This window comes from Nerophis ophidion, linkage group LG01 (assembly GCF_033978795.1).
Source record: "Nerophis ophidion isolate RoL-2023_Sa linkage group LG01, RoL_Noph_v1.0, whole genome shotgun sequence".
NCBI lineage: Eukaryota > Metazoa > Chordata > Actinopteri > Syngnathiformes > Syngnathidae > Nerophis > Nerophis ophidion.
The window spans coordinates 24,761,579-24,779,358 of NC_084611.1; the positions used below are offsets into that span (position 1 = coordinate 24,761,579).

A 17,780-nucleotide genomic window follows, 5' to 3' on the forward strand; every position below is an offset into this window, starting at 1 on the left:
CCATAGCGCTGGGAATACTGAGTAGTGAACTGTAATTACCCGATGTAGGCTACAGATGGCAGTGGCAGTATTAAACCAAGTTTCAGTGGGAGAGAAGAAGACGAAAGAGAAGAAGAAGTAAAGAAGAGAAGTGCAAGACAAGTGTTCGAAGAGCTGTTATGTTTCGTATGTGTGTTGCTCTTCTGCCTATGCAGTTCTACACTACCATTTGTGAACATAAATAAAATGTTGAATTGTTCAAAGAGAGCATATTTGCTTCATATTGCCGCTTCTGTTACACTTGATTTCAAGCTGCCAGAAAATGATTTGTTTAGGTGTAAATATCACAGAATAACATTACAAAACATATTTGACAAATCATTATCATCCTATAAGACGATTTCTCGTTGTTGAAACCATATGTGAAGCGTAGCACTATTATTGTGAAGCTGGACGTGTGTGACTGGTATAAGAAAAGACTTGACATACAGTATTTAAAGAAAGTCTCAGATTAAAGTGACTTTAGACTTTCTCTTTACCATCTTGTTTTTGCTGAGCTTTTACTCAATCTTAATAAAGCAGTTGGAGAAACAATCTACATTTGATGTTATCAATGCACTTAACTGTAATGTAAACATGGATAGACGTGAAGCTTCTCTTGCGATAGGACCTGAGATCTGAGATCTCTATAATGTCCTACTGTTTTGTGCATTTCTGCTCGCTATTTTAGAGCTTGTGTCTTCACAGTAATTGGACACTATTACATTTCCTCAAGCTACGGAACGGGCCGAGGGTCAAAAAGGAGTTAAAGCATATGCACGTTATGACACGTAAAAACAACAAATAGCCGCTAAAGTACTTATAGTTAACGTGTTATTATCGCATTAACTGTGACAGCCCTAATTTTACCATATATCCCAACCAGAAATCTGCGTTCTAAGAACTTCAGTTTATATTACTAGTGATTCTCAGAGCCCAAAAAAGTCTACGGGCTTAGAGCTTTTTCTAGGCGGGCTACAGTACTCTGGAATGCCCAACTGGCAACAGTTAGAAATGCCTTTAAATAGACCCCTTTTTAGAACAGTTGATCTGTTGACCTCTCTTTTCTGCTCTGCCTCCCTCTCCTGCATGGGGAGATTATCAGGTGGCTATCGATCAGTTTCCATGGATGAGACTTCAGCTGTTCCAAGTCGGGACCCAGAGTGGACCACTCCTCATAGACAAGTTGGTGACGTGTCTGCGCTGCCAACAAGTCTAAATGCAATAGGATTCCTCTGACCACCTGGACTGGACTGGGCTCTCACATCATCAACTGTACCCACTTGCCACCCATTGCACCGGTCACCCAAGGGGGAATGGTTCCCACATCTGCAATCCCTCCCAAAGTTTGTAATTGTTCCCACTGGGTTGAGTATTTTTCCTGCCCGGATGTGGGTTCAGATCCGAGGATGTCGTGGTTTGTGAAGCCCTTTGAGGCACTTGTACAAACCCCGTTTCCATATGAGTTGGGAAATTGTGTGAGATGTAAATATAAACGGAATACAGTGATTTGCAAATCCTTTTCAACCCATATTCAGTTGAATGCACTACAAACACAAGATATTTGATGTTCAAACTCATAAACTTTTTTTTTTTGCAAATAATAATTAACTTAGAATTTCATGGCTGCAACACGTGCCAAAGTAGTTGGGAAAGAGCATGTTCATAACTGTGATACATCACCTTTTCTTTTAAATACACTCAATAAACGTTTGGGAACTGAGGAGAGTAATTGTTGAAGCTTTGAAAGTGGAATTCTTTCCCATTCTTGTTTTATGTAGAGTTTCAGTCGTTCAACAGTCCGGGGTCTGAGTTGTAGTATTTTACTCTTCATAATGCATCACACATTTTCGATGGGAGACATGTCTGGACTGCAGACGGGCCAGGAAAATACCCGCACTCTTTTACTACGAAGCCACGCTGTTGTAACACGTGGATTGGCATTGTTTTGCTGAAATAAGCAGGGGCGTCCATGATAATGTTGCTTGGATGACAACATATGTTGCTCCAAAACCTGTATGGACCATTCTGCATTAATGGTGCCTTGACAAATGTGTAGGTTACTCATGCCTTGGGCACTAATACACCCCCATACCATCACAGATGCTGGCTTTTGAACTTTGCGCCTATAACAATCCGGATGGTTATTTTCCTCTTTGTTCCGAAGGACACCATGTCCACAGTTTCCAAATATAATTTGAAATGTGGACTCGTCAGACCACCGTACACTTTTCCACTTTTCATCAGTCCGTCTTAGATGAGCTCGGGCCCAGCGAAGCCGGCGGCGTTCCTGGGTGTTGTTGATAAATGGCTTTTGCTTTGCATAGTACAGTTTTAACTTGCACTTACAGATGTAGCAACCAACTGTAGTTACTGACAGTGGTTTTCTGAAGTGTTCCTGAGCCCAAGTGGTGATATCCTTTACACAATGTTGTTTGTTTTTGATGCAGTACCGCCTGAGGGGTCAAAGGTCCGCAATATCATCGCTTACGTGCAGTGATTTCCCCAGATTCTCTGAACCTTTTGATGATTTTAGGGACCGTAGATGGTAAAATCCCTAAATTCCTTGCATTAGCTCATTGAGAAATGTTGTTCTAAAACTGTTCAAGAATTTGCTTACAAATTTGGGACCCTCGCCCCATCCTTGTTTGTGAATTACTTTGCATTTCATTGAAGCTGCTTTTATACCCAATCATGGCACCCACCTGTTCCCAATTAGCCTGCACACCTGTGGGATGTTCCAAAAGTGTTTGATGAGCATTCCTCAACTTTATCAGTATATATTGCCACCTTTCCCAACTACTTTGTCACGTGTTGCTGGCATCAAATTCTAAAGTTAATGATTATTGGCAAAAAAATCAGTTTTAACATCAAATATGTTGTCTTTGTAGCATATTCAACTGAATATGGGTTGAAAATTATTTGCAAATCATTGTATTCGTTTACATTTACATCTAACACAATTTCCCAACTAATATGGAAACGGGGTTTGTAATTAATGTCAATAGAAATAAAATTTGATTGATATTTAAGCTGTATATTACCTTAATTAAGCACCATTATTTAATTGAGGAAATACAACAAATAATCTACATTGGTATTACACAAAACTAAAAAGGTCCCCCATTTGTGGTTCACGTTTTGATTTTTATGGTCACCGTGGCAGGTTGTAGGAATAAAATTAAACCAAATGTCATGTTCCACTTGACTTATGTTTTGACGTGTTTTGGTTTTTATTTCCTTTGCAGCGTTCTTATTTCTTAATTTCCACTTCAAGCTTGGCATGTTTATCGTGAGAGGAAATACATGTAGCTCAGCCAAAACTTGGCCAAAATCGAAAACAGAGACCTCTTTTTTACACTACCCTGTGGAATTTAAAGCATTTACAACAGTGTCAAACGTACGGCCCGCGGGATGAGTTTGCTAAGTATACAAATTAACCTGACATTTTTTAAATAAAGAAACAGCTTTTCTACATGTGTCTACTGGATGTTGCAGTAGCAATTCTTTGTATCTCTGTAGATCAGGGGTCAAGCTGCATGCGGCTCTTGGATAACTCTTATGTGGCTCAGCTGCCTACTTGCCGACCCCCCCATTTTACCGGGAGGTTTTCCAAATTTCATTGCCTCTCCCAGAAATCTCTCCAGGATAACATTCTCATATTTTCACCCAGACAACAATATTGAGGCTGTGCCGTGATGGCAATGCCTCAAATGTCCTCTCGACCATGTCGTAGCGTTCGCTTTACTATGCTATCTGAGTGCCGGCCAAAAGATGAAGAGGTGGAGTGCAAAACATGGCACAATAAAGTCAAACGTGGTGGTAAAGTTGTAAGATATTTTAATGACTCTTGAGAGTGAGAGGCTTTTTAGCACTCATCATTGATGAACACAGGAGCAGGCTGACACCTGAGCATCTTGAAGTGCTCGTCTTTGTTAGAAAGAATCTCCCCATTATGCTTGGACTTCAATTGTTTGCCCCCCCTGACTGGGGCAAACAATTGAAAGGAGTGTGTAGATATATATATATATTTTTTTTAAAGTTTACACTTGTTCAAGAGCAAGTATTAATGTTGAGTTATAGACATTTTATCCCACTCAGGTTGTTTGTGTGTTTTGCTTTTTTTAATAATGTTTACAGCATTATTTGCATTTTATACTGTTCACTTTTTTACTGTTTAATAATGTCATTTCTGTTTGTCATGTAAACATTTTTCTATTTTGTGTTTATCCTTGAATACCAACTATTGTGTATTATTCAAACTCACCTAATTCAGCTGGCTATTTGTAATTAAGAGTACTAAAACCCTTTTTAACATAAATCTGACAACTAAGTAGGTTAAATAACTTTAAACTTTAATAAATGCTCGGATAGGCCAGTATCGGTATCGGATCGGAAGTGCAAAAACAATATCGGTATCGGATCGGAAGTGCACAAACCTGGATCGGGACATCCCTAAGCACTTTAAACATGTTATCAGTTATGGTGTTGATATTTGTTGATACAGCGTATGGCGCTGATGCAATAGATTTAGAACCCTAGTCATTCCTCTATTAAGATACACAAACGTGCAACTGACAACAATAACAGGATACAGTAGTAGGCCAAATTCCTGGATGTGTATTCTGTGTGTACCTGCCACATTGCATCATTTCATTTCATTTAATTTCAACCAGTCGAGCGTTTTTTTTTTGCATAATTATGCAAACAGATGGACGTACAAGACAACAGGAGAGAAAAAAACATGACTAACAATGATCCACGGAGAAAATTGTTTACGTAACGCGCTCCTAAAAAGATAACAACTGCCCCATATTTCTGCTCTCCATCCCGACTTACTTCAGTTTTCTCTTATTTAGGATCCAAAAACGTGCAGGGGGGGTAGCTTAGTGGAGGCTGATGTCAGCACAAAGGTTGCGTGAGGCGGTGTGCGTTATCTCCTGTAGACTAATGCAGCTAATTAAGGGCATCATCGCCAGAAAGGTGCAACTATTCTCAGCCCACTCCAGGGGATGCCATCTCCCCAAGTTGGCCTTGTGGACATGTGGATTTCACAAACACACACACACACGCACGCACGCGCGCGCGCGCACGCACACACACACACACACACACACACACACACACACACACACACACACACACACACACACACACAATTTAGAATGTCACTTGCATACACACGGTTCACACACAGGCACATCGGCTCTGTTTAATATGAAAGTTAATAAAATGGCCCTACAGACTGACATGTCTTTGAACAATATTCAACACAAGACTGCAATGTCAAAGGGGAGATCGGTACGCGATTGCGACCCAGAGCCAGGATACGTTGGAATATATTTACCATGCATTGGCATTTACCTTTTAAATATGTCATTTATACAAACTGACAGGTTTTTATACAAACCCCGTTTCTATATGAGTTGGGAAATTGTGTTAAATGTAAATATAAACGGAATACAATGATTTGCAAATCATTTTCAACCCATATTCAGTTGAATATGCTACAAAGACAACATATTTGATGTTAAAACTGATAAACTTTTTTTTTTTGCTGCAAATAATCACTAACTTGTGGGTTCTTCCGAGGATGTCGTAGTCGTAATGGTTTGTACAGTCCTTTGAGACATTTGTGATTTAGGGCTATATAAATAAACATTGATTGATTGATTGAACCTTAGAATTTGATGCCAGCAACACGTGACAAAGAATTTGGGAAAAGTGGCAATATATACTGATAAAGTTGAGGAATGCTCGTCAAACACTTATTTGGAACATCCCACAGGTGTGCAGGCTAATTGGGAACAGGTGGGTGCCATGATTGGGTATAAAAGCAGCTTCAATGAAATGCTAAGTAATTCACAAACAAGGATGGGGCTAGGGTCCCAAATTTGTAAGCAAATTCTTGAACAGTTTTAGAACAACATTTTTCAACGAGCTAATGCAAGGAATTTAGGGATTTTACCATCTACGGTCCGTAAAATCATCAAAAGGTTCAGAGAATCTGGGGAAATAACTGCACGTAAGCGATGATATAACGGACCTTTGATCCCTCAGGCGCTACAGCATCAAAAACAAACAACAGTGTGTAAAGGATATCACCACATGGGCTCAGGAACACTTCAGAAAACCACTGTCAGTAACTACAGTTGGTTGCTACATCTGTAAGTGCAAGTTAAAACTGTACTATGCAAAGCGAAACCCATTTATCAACAACACCCAGGAACGCCGCCGGCTTCGCTGGGCCCGAGCTCATCTAGGACGGACTGATGAAAAGTGGAAAAGTGTACTGTGGTCTGACGAGTCCACATTTCAAATTATATTTGGAAACTGTGGACGTGGTGTCCTCCGGAACAAAGAGGAAAATAACCATCCGGATTGTTATAGGCGCAAAGTTCAAAAGCCAGCATCTGTGATGGTATGGGAGTGTATTAGTGCCCAAGGCATGGGTAACTTACACATCTGTGAAGGCACCATTAATGCTGAAAGGTCTATACAGGTTTTGGAACAACATATGTTGTCATCCAAGCAACGTTATCATGGATGCCCCTGCTTATTTCAGCAAGACAAGTGTTACAACAGCGTGGCTTTGTAAAAAAAGAGTGCGGGTATTTTCCTGGCCCGCCTGCAGTCCAGACCTGTCTTTCATCTAAAATGTGTGGCGCATTATGAAGCGTAAAATACGACTGCGGAGACCCCAGACTGTTGAATGACTGAAGCTCTACATAAAACAAGAATGGGAAGGAATTCCACTTTCAAAGCTTCAACAATTAATTTCCTCAGTTCCCAAACGCTTGTTGTGTGTTGTTAAAAGAAAAGTTGATGTAACACAGTGGTGAACATGCCCTTTCCCAACTACTTTGGCACGTGTTGCAGCCACGAAATTCTAAGTTAATTATTATTTGCAAAAAAAAAATAAAGTTTATGAGTTTGAACATCAAATATCTTGTCTTTGTAATGCATTCAACTGAATGTGGGTTGAAAATTATTTTAAAATCATTGTATTGCGTTTATATTTACATCTAACACAATTTCCCAACTCATATGGAAACATGGTTTGTACGATGCCAGACTCAAGTTTGCAGAAGTGGTTGAGGTACCGTATTTTTCGGACTATAAGTCACAGTTTTTTTCATAGTTTGCGACTTATACTCCGGAGCGACTTATGTGTGAAATTATTCACACATTACCGTAAAATATTAAATAATATTATTTATCTCATTCGCGGAAGAGACGAACAGAATGTCAGCAATTGTCACACACACGTCAGCAATCATCACATACACGTCAACCAATAAGAATTCTGCGGGGGAGGGTCATGGCAGAAGTGCATTGTTGGTCATGGGATGCGAACTGCTATATGCCACTGCCGTAGCTATTAAAATGGATCGTTTCATCGTTGGCGGCAACTGATAAAAACTGAAAAGGGCTGAACAAAAATTGGACCGAAAAGGAAATCATGTACTGCAGATTACAAGCTGGACGTAGTGAAATATGCAGCTGAAAACGACAAGAGGAAGCGGCGCATACCTTTGGAGTTGGCAGAGTTGTTTAGAAGCGACATCGAGGAAGAAAATTTCATCGGATTTATCGATTAGGAGTGACAGATTGTTTGGTAAACATATAACATGTGCTATATGTTAGAGTTATTTGAATGACTCTTACCATAATATGTTACGTTAACATACCAGGCACCTTCTCAGTTGGTTATTTATGCGTCATATAACGTACACTTATTAAGCCTGTTGTTCACTATTTTTTATTCATTTTAAATTGCGTTTCAAATGTCTATTCTTGGTGTAGGATTTTATCAAATAAATTTCCCCCAAAAATGCGACTTATACTCCAGCGCTACGTATATATATTTTTTTCCTTTTTTATTATGCATTTTCGGCCGGTGCGACGTATACTCCGGAGCGATTTATAATCTGAAAAATACGGTAAAATGTCAGACTGCTTGAGTGCTTTCAATAGATATTCACATTTTTAAAGATTATTTGCAAGGGGAGACTGCAGTCTGTTGGCTGATTATGCATGTGTCAATGAAGGAAGGATAAGCTGCGAAATATAAAGGAAGCTGATTTTCCTGGGGTTCCTCCAAAGCATGAATTAATCAGTGGCTCTCTAACGTAACTTCCCTCAACTCGTTAGTAGCAGGAGCCTCCGTACAGACAGGGATACAATTTAGTTTGAGCGCTGTCAGCCCACTCTCTCTTGAAATATTAACACCTCTTTATATGTCACCTTCGCTGCTCCACAAACACCAGACTACTGTTACAGTGTGCCTGTATTCGTCTAACCAAACTCTTCTACTCTTGTACAGCTGCCCACAAACAGGTGAAAATATGTATAAACATACACTCCTACGGTGTTGTCTGCCTGTGCCATTTTCCTGTTAAAGACACCACATGGTGGCGCTGGTATCACTCCCCAAAAGTCCAACAGACCTGAAATATCTCAACGAGTTAGAAAAAAAAAATGGTCACTGTACCACTTGAGGCTTTTTTTTGCCAAATACAGTATCATCCAAATTTGGATGCGCCTGAAAGGGACTGAGAAGCACATGTTGGTAATATTCAAGCAAAATTGTTTGAAAAACATGGTCATTATCAAGCAAAACAACTTTGCATAAACTTCCAAAAATCATTAAACATTTGTCTAATAATGATAAAACTTCAAAGATATATGTATTACACAACCCACATTCTACTCAGTGGCCTAGTGGTTAGAGTGTCTGCCCTGAGATCGGTAGGTTGTAAGTTCAAACCCCGCCCTAGTCATACCAGAGACTATAAAAATGGGACCCAGTTCCTCCCTTGCTTGGCACTCAGCATCAAGGGTTGGAGTTGGGGGTTAAATCCCCAAAAATGATGCCCCGGCGTGGCCACCGCTGCTGCCCACTCCTCCCACTGCACCCCTCACCTCCCAGGGGGTGAACAAGGGGATGGGTCAAATGCAAAGGACAAATTTCACCACACCTAGTGTGTGTGTGACAATCATTGGTACTTTAACTTTAACTTAACATTCCACATTCAGTCATCCATCCATTTTCTACCTACCGCTTGTCCTTTTCGGGGTCGCAGGGGGGTGCTGAAGCCTATCTCAGCTGCAATTAGGCGGAAGGCGGTGTACACCCTGGACAAGTCGCCCACTCATCACAGGACCAACACAGATAGGTAGACCACATTTACACTCACGTTCACACACTAGGGCCAATTTAGTGTTGCCAGTCAAACAGAAACCACAAAAAACACACGTTAATAATATCCATAAGCAACCTACACGCAGCAAACATGCATCGGTGCACATTTGCAATTGCCCTTTTGTCCCCTGTCCTGACAAACATTTGTACAAACACTCACCGCTTTGTGAAATTTTGTCGACTACATCTCGGAGCCCAAGGTGATGCCCCTCTGCCTCCTCGTTTCCCATTGTATGGCCTCTCTCTGTATGAATAATCCGAAAAATTGGACTGGAGAAGAGGGCGCTGGCAAAGTAGAAAACACTACGGATGATTCATGTGTGTTCAAGTTTTATAAAACATGGGGGGCTTGTCGTCAAACTGTGGTCGTGGTCGATTTACGCAGGATGGTTTTCTGAGGTTTGAGGGAAGCCGAGTGAGGAGGTGCACAAGGCAGAGGAGGAGGAGAAGGTGTGTTTGCCTTCGGCGGATAACTGTGGCAGACAGAGAGGCCGCCATTCTGCAGTTCATGAGGAAGAGGGGATGAGGAAGACGAGCAGCAGTGCACAGGGCTGAGCCTCATGTCGTTCAGCTCGGCCTGCAAGTGCAGCTCTGAGTCATCTACGTCGTACTGAAGGTCACAGTCCGGACAATAGCCGTGGTACTGGACCTTTTCGCTGAAACGCACCCTCTCACGGGGCTCCCTGCTGCGGGCCTTGGGGCATTTGTTCTGTTCATGGCGGAGCAGAGGCATGGGTCTGGGAAGTGTGGGCACCAGGCCCGATTCCGGTATTCCGCCGTCATTAGTAATAAAACATGATGTAGGAGAGAACAAGTCCCGATTTGGCTTCAATGGGAAAACACCACCGTTCTTCAGTAGCGATCCATTAGCTTTGGATAGATTCCCTGACAACATTAACGTGGGGTGCGGCAGACTCCTCCCGTTGTGATCCTCGACTCTCACAGATGTAAGTCTGGGCGGCGGCAAGGGCGGGTGTGCCTTCTTGTGAACGGTCAGCACCCCGGTATTGATGGCAGGTAGCGGGACAGGTTTGAAGAGGCAGTCGTCTGTGAAAAGCTTAATCTTCTCCAGGCTGGATGCTGTGGTGGTGGTGGTGGCAGTAGAACTGGAGCTAGAGTTGAGGGTATCTGTCTTGGAGCTGTCCGTCAGGCCGTCCTCCTCTAGCTGCAGGTCGCACGTCAGCGTGTCGATATCGTGGACGACCTGGTGGCAAGAGGAACGACAGAATGATAAACCTCAGCTGTGGGAAATAGTGATAAATATTAAACACCAGTGTCCTGTAGCAACTCCTCCTAATCAATTCATTGAAAAAGCTTGCCGTATGAAATTTAGATAGCTATATTTTGATCGAGGAGGTCGATTCAACAGATTAAAAATCGATTGAGATATCACGCTGACACCAGCGTCGTGGGGAGAAAAGCTATATCTCAGCAATTTACGGTAACCGGCCTTGAGCCTGCCAACCTGGCACGTGAGTGATGCACTGCAACATCCCGTGCAGCATCACACAGAGAAGTAAATGTTATCTGCACCTCAACTTGGATTCAGGAGGAATACTAGCTCTGAAATGTACTTACCTTCAGGTCCTACTAAACACTAACTAAAATGTTGACATGTGACATGTCTACTGTATTTGTGGAGTACAATTAAGGAACGGATTGAGTAAAAAAGTCAAGCAGAGTCTTAATATGAGCCAGTTTAAAAAATAAAAAAAACAGTACAAGCATATGGTTTATTTACTACATTGTTATTTATAACGGGGGGTCCTCACATCTGTGGTCCCTTCCAAAATGTTTTCGTGTTCCCACTGGGTTAGGTTTTTTCTTGCCCTGATGTGGTATCTGTCGTATTTTTTCATTAGTTATATGATGTTTCCCCTGCCTTAATGACTACCGGACGGTTGCTCAGACTTTGGTAATTATGAAGTGCTTTGAAACTCAAGGACAAAGAACATCACAAGGTTTCCCCTAGACTGCTAAGATATCTGTGACGTTGAAGCGTGGTCATCATGACATAACTGTATAATTGGCATAATTTGCAATTATGATAAGATTTTCTTTAAAAAGGCTTTAAACATGTTTAAAGACAAACCTGTGTTATTAATTAGTATTATAAATATTTGATATTATATTGTTTTGCTATATTTTCAATTGTTGTACTTGTACTTATTGTACATTGTACTTTTAGTGATTTTTTCTTTATCAAAAACGACTAGCAACAAATCTGGATCTTTTTCTAGTGTTATAGATTGTACTTGTGTTTATAGACTCTACTTCATCCATCCACCCATTTTCTACCGCACTGTCCCTTTTGGGGTCGTGGGGGGTGCTGGAGCCTATCCCAGCTGCATTCAGGCCGTAGACGGTGTACACCCTGGACAACTAGACTCTACTTATGTTCCTCAATATCCCCGACGTAAAGCGAGCTGCAGTGAGAATTGTGCACACTGCTGCTCCTCTTGGACTTTCTCTCCTTAAAAGGCGCCACTGTCCTCTTAATCATTTCACATTTTGTAGATAGCTGTCCGCAATTACATTTTGGATATATTACAGCTACGTCCACATCGCAGGCAAGCTGACAACCGTCCAACATCTGGTTTGGCAGCACAGTTTATGGTGATCATAGTCTTTTATATATATATATATGTATATACATATATACACACACATATATATATATATGTGTGTATATATGTATGTATATATATATGTATATATATATATATTTATATATATATATGTGTGTGTATATATGTATATATATATGTGTGTGTATATATGTATATATATATATATATATATGTCTATATATATGTGTGTATATGTATATATGTATATATATGTATATATATGTCTATATATATATATATATATATATATATATATATATATATATATACATACATACATTAATGGATTATTAATTGCAATAATCCATCCATCTTCAACCGCTTATTCCCTTTGGGGTCGCCGGGGGCACCTCAGCTACAATCGGGCGGAAGGCGGGGTACACCCTGGACATATATATATATATATATATATATATATATATATATGTATATGTATATATATATATATATATATATATATATATATATATATATATATATATTTAGTGACAGTGGTTTTCTGAAGTGTTCCTGAGCCCATGTGGTGATATCCTTTCGAGATTGATGTCGCTTTTTGATACTGTGCCGTCTGAGGGATCAAAGGTCACGGCCATTCAATGTTGGTTTCCGGCCATGCCGCTTACATGGAGTGATTTCTCCAGATTCTCTGAACCTTTTGATGATATTATGAAGCGTAGATGTTGAAATCCCTAAATTTCTTGCAATTGCACTTTGAGAAATGTTGTTCTTAAACCGTTTGACTATTTGCTCACGCAGTTGTGGACTAAGGGGTGTACCTCGACCCATCCTTTCTTGTGAAAGACTGAGCCTTTTTTGGGAAGCTGTTTTTATACCCAATCATGGCACCCAATTGTTCCCAATTAGCCTGCACACCTGTGGGATGTTCCAAATAAGTGTTAGATGAGCAGTCCTAAACTTTATCAGTATTTATTGCCACTTATCCCAACTTCTTTGCACGTGTTGCTGGCATCAAATTCTAAAGTTAATGATTATTTGCAAAAAAAAAAAAAGTTTATCAGATTGAACATCAAATATGTTGTATTTGTAGCATATTCAATTGAATATGGGTTGAAAATTATCTGCAAATCACTGTATTCCGTTTATATTTACATCTAATACAATTTCCCAACTCATTTGGAAACGGGGTTTGTATATATATATATATATATATATATATATATATATATATATATATATATATATATATATATATATATATATATATATATATATATATATATATATATCGCCCTGACCCACCTCCAACACTTATGGCGCAGAATGCTGTATGTTGACGACAACTCAACGTGTTATATTTATACCAGATAAAGTGGCACTGAAACTCAACAACCTCTGCGTATTAGAACTGAGTGTCATCTGCATAGTTGTGGTAGGACATATTTCATCCATCCATTCATTTTCTACCGCTTGTCCCTCTCTGTGTCACGGGGGTGCCTGAGCCTATCCGAGATTGTACCTACTAAAATCAGCATGTACAATTTGAACAATAAGGGTCCCAGAATTGACCAGTGAGGAACCCAACAGGTGTTAGCCATTAAGCGTAAGACACAGTTACAGTATGTCCTATGCTCGGGATAGGATTTAAACCAGTTTGGAGAAGTACCGAGATTCCCATCCAGTTTTCTAACCTCTGTAACATCTAATAATCAACTGTGTAAAAGGCAGCTCCAAAGTCCTGCAGAACTACAACTGAAACTTTGCCTGCTTCTGTGTTCCGGCCCATACCTTTTGTCACCATGATCTGAGCTGTCTTAGTACTGTGGTGGGACCTAAAGCCTGATTAAAAAGTATCAAAAACATTGTTTATACAAGAGAAAGTCACTAAGCTGTAAGTACCCACATTTTTGTAGGACTATACCCAAAAATGGTCGGTTTGTTATGAGCTGATAGTTGTTCACTACTGGGGCATCAATACATAAGAAGGAGCTTCATGATCAGTACTTAGGGCCCTTGGAAATGTTTCAATCTGAAGTGAGATGTTAGATGTGAGATGAGCAAATTGTGTTAACAAACTGCATGGCACAGACTTTAGAAATCTAGTGGGTGACTAAGACTGCGAATCCTCTCTTCTAACTGTTTTGTCAGTGACAGGTGTGAAATGTGCCAGCAACACTATAATCGTCTAGCTGGCTCCAGAGTAGCTATTTGTTTTCTGGAAATGATTGCATTTTTAATGCATTGTACTTCATCATTAACTAATATTGCAAACTCATTGCAAATAGATCTTAAGATGAGTTTTAAGAGATGTGAAACTGGAGAGTTCGTTAATCTGTTTACGGTAGCAAACCGGACACGAGAGTTGTTACGGCGGTTTGTGATGGTGGTTGTTTTATGCAAAGTCTGGTTGACCACACTTAACTTTTCTTTGTTAATCTCATAATCAACTTGAAGCTTTGATTTGCACCATTTCCGTTCAGCTCTCTTTTCTCTATGGCGCCTTAGACCTACTTTAACTATTCAAACTAGTACATCAAATTCCTGACAGACAGCGTCAGATCGCACCTGGTCAACAGACTATTTGTACTGCTCCCTTCTTGGGTACGATACAAGAACATCAGGACCAAAACCACCAGGCATAGACAGTTTTTCCCAGAGCTGTGAAATCCATCCCCCAATGCACATTCACACACACCTCTAGTCATGGAGGTAATAGTCACACATACATGTAGAGAGTAATGACTGTGATTTGCACTGTGCCACACCTTGCCACTGTACTTTACTTTTTTGTACTTACTGTGTTATTCAGTATTATTTAAAATGTTGTTATTCACTGTGTTCTTATGTGTAAGCATATGAACTTTCTTACTGCTCCTTTTTTAGGCTTTTTGAATAGTAAAAATGTAAACAAATTATGTTTCTTAATATGATTTATGTCAAGTAAACCATTACCTTTACCAAGCACCAGGATTTGTCCTTCTTCAATCAAATAACATGTTAACTAAATTCCCCAAATCTAGCGTGCACAGGCAAATCCAATTCGCTTCAAACTAGATACGATTTGACAGATAACCTCCTGAGAACGAGGTTTCTCTGCAGTGATTTGAGGAAGTTTTCAACTCTCAAAAGGAGAAATAGACCAATAACAAATGTCTACTGCAGAGGACGTGGGTTCTCATGGGGATATAAACATTTTGATATGATTTCCTACAACCAGTTTAGATTGGATTCAGATGCAGACTGATTCTGGTTTGACCGTTTTTGACTCTAAATACTCAATGTAAATATCATGCAAATCAGAAAAGATTTAAAAAACGTTTTCCAAGACGGAATAATTCTAATTTGGCTCCGAATTCTGTAGGGGAAGATTGACATCACTTTTTTAGATGCTGTTGTTGCCATGGCAGTCAAAAAAACAGAGAGGGCATTCCAAATAACATCAGATATCAGTCCTATAAGCTAGATGCCAGAGCAAATACTGTAATGTACAAAGCATGTCAAAGTGGAAGAAGACACGGGATAAAAGCATTGTGGCAGAATCCAGTGTCAAAAAGGAGGAAATTGGGGCAAGAAGAGAACGGTTTATAGAGAACAAATTATTTGGACACATTTGTAGTCTAGCGCGCACTAAACACCGAGGAACTATCTTTGCAGATGATTTTGTGTTGCTGAAGAAAAGGACAAAATAGTGTGAGAGATTGGTTATGGGCAAATACACACACGCGCAAGCGTGCGCTCACACACACACACACACGCACGCACGCACGCACGCACGCACGCACACATACGAGAGTATGGAAAGGAATTATACTCCACTAAGCTTCAATTGCAATGGCAACAATGAATGTGCACCAGAGAGGCAAACAAAAGCCCAACAACAAGTGTCTCATCCTTAGTAGTAATACAAAGCAGTATAAATTGTATCTGTTGCTTTTTTAACAACAATGGGAATAGTCACACAGAATGCAGTTTGTTAAAATGGTACTCAATTATATACGCAGCTATCCAATCCATATAGTGCTTTAACACTGCAGGATCACACATTTACCATGGCATAATCTCCCCAAGCCTTTGCAGTGTCTCAACATTTATATCCGGACAAAGTTGCTTTCACTTTTTGTGGCCAAGACCTTATAATCATTAGAGGAGATTCAGGCCACTGCGTGAAGTTTCCCCACTGTTCTTTCTATTTTTAATCATGCATTGGACAGCTCATACTGATTTTATTAGTTTCTGCAATCGTCTTAGATGTCTTCTCATGCTTGATGGATGCCATTAATATGACCCTTTTGAAACAGATGAACATCTTCTCCACAACCACAGGATGTCTTTGGCATGGTTGTTTTTAGAAAAGTGGAAGCTGAATTTTTATGCGTTTGAATTTTTCTACATTGATTTTTTTTTTACATTGAATTATGCTGACTATTTCATAGAATAAAAAAGTTCTGTGTTGTACAATTCAGTGTGCAAAAAATTCCGTGTTTAAAAATTCTATGTAAAGAAAATCAGTGTATAAATATTCAGTGTCGAAAAATTCAGTGCTGAAAAATTCAGTGTCGAAAAATTTGCTGCTTCAAAAAAGCAAGACTCACTTTCGGCAAATAAAGGCATAAAGCAATCAAGCCTATCTCAGAACCAGTCAATGCGTTGTCAAGTTTGAAGTCACGTGACATGGGTCCTGCAAAACACCATAAAAAGGCAGTTAACTGGGCTACCTTGGCATAATGCAACATAATTAACATGGGAATGCGCCCCGCTGGATATTTTCAACAATAGAAATGATTCCAATGGTTAAAATCTGCACTTTTGAGTGACATACGGTTTCGGCGTCATGATATACAGCTAAACTGACTGTGATACACAATGTGATCAGCAGACGGTGCTGAATAATGATGTTCATGGTAAACGTAATGAAGAAGACAGGTTTGGGTGCATTCATTGAGGGAGGAATGAAAGAGGCAACAACACAACGCCAGTCACCATCGTTAATTAAGCTCGCCAACAGGAAATCCAAAATGGCATTGGTGACACAGTGAAAAAAGCTGAAGGGCACAAATATGGACATGAACGAGCAGCTCCGAAAACCGCTAAGAAAGCATGCGTCTTGAGGAAACTCGGGAAAAATTCAGGGAACTTGGAGCACCAACTGCAAAATCTACATAAAGCTGAATGGAGGTCCACAAGCAAGAGTCCTAGTTCTCAAAGACATCAAGGATCTGGACGAATATTTAAACTCCCATCAACTACAACAACAACGATAATGGAGTCTGACGGAAAACAAACATTGACATTCGACTACAAAATTACAACGCGCCACGAGATTACCGAACAGGAAGATTTTTACTCAGTTGCACACTCATCTACACTTATAGACATTCAGAGGCATAGTTTACAATAGTCCGGAATTAGATAAGGATATACTGTAGATCCAGATAAAAAATGTTTCTTTCACACCAGGACTAATTGTTTTTCTTATACAGATCAACAATATAATGGAAACATTGAAATAGACAACAAACTGTCGATTACTTACTTGAACAGCAGAAGTTTGTATGCAAACTAAAACAATATGAAGCATTTTTTGGAACAATTCAACAAACCCTTCAAATTTATCGCTATCCCACAAACATGGATGAATGCTAAAAAGTAAATGGATGTCGACCTGGAAGGATATGAACTAAATTATATCAACAGAACCAACAAGAACATAGGGGAGTAGCTGTATACCTGATGAAGAACTTAAAATACAAATTGGTAAAAAATATGTCATTAGCTATTGCTAATATCTTAGAATGTAAAACCACTAAAACATGTCATGAAAAAAGCAAAAACGTACTGATCAGTTATACTGTGTATATACAGTAGATCACTTAAGTCAAACACTGATACGTTTGAAAACTGGATTAAGGCAACTTTTACTGAAAACAGTAAAAAAATATCTTTCTTATTTGGAGTCTTCCACGTTGACC

General features: G+C 39.7%; 1 protein-coding gene across 1 annotated transcript in view; it reads right to left on the reverse strand.

Annotated features, from left to right (window-relative positions):
• The window catches only part of prr16 (proline rich 16), a 72,734-nt gene that overhangs the window by 37,559 nt on the left and 17,395 nt on the right, over positions 1-17,780 (reverse strand). The window contains exon 2 of the mRNA XM_061899523.1: positions 9,384-10,427. Within this exon, the coding sequence (XP_061755507.1) occupies positions 9,579-10,427 (849 nt within the window). The 3' untranslated portion in view covers positions 9,384-9,578. The remainder of the gene's footprint in view (positions 1-9,383; positions 10,428-17,780) is intronic.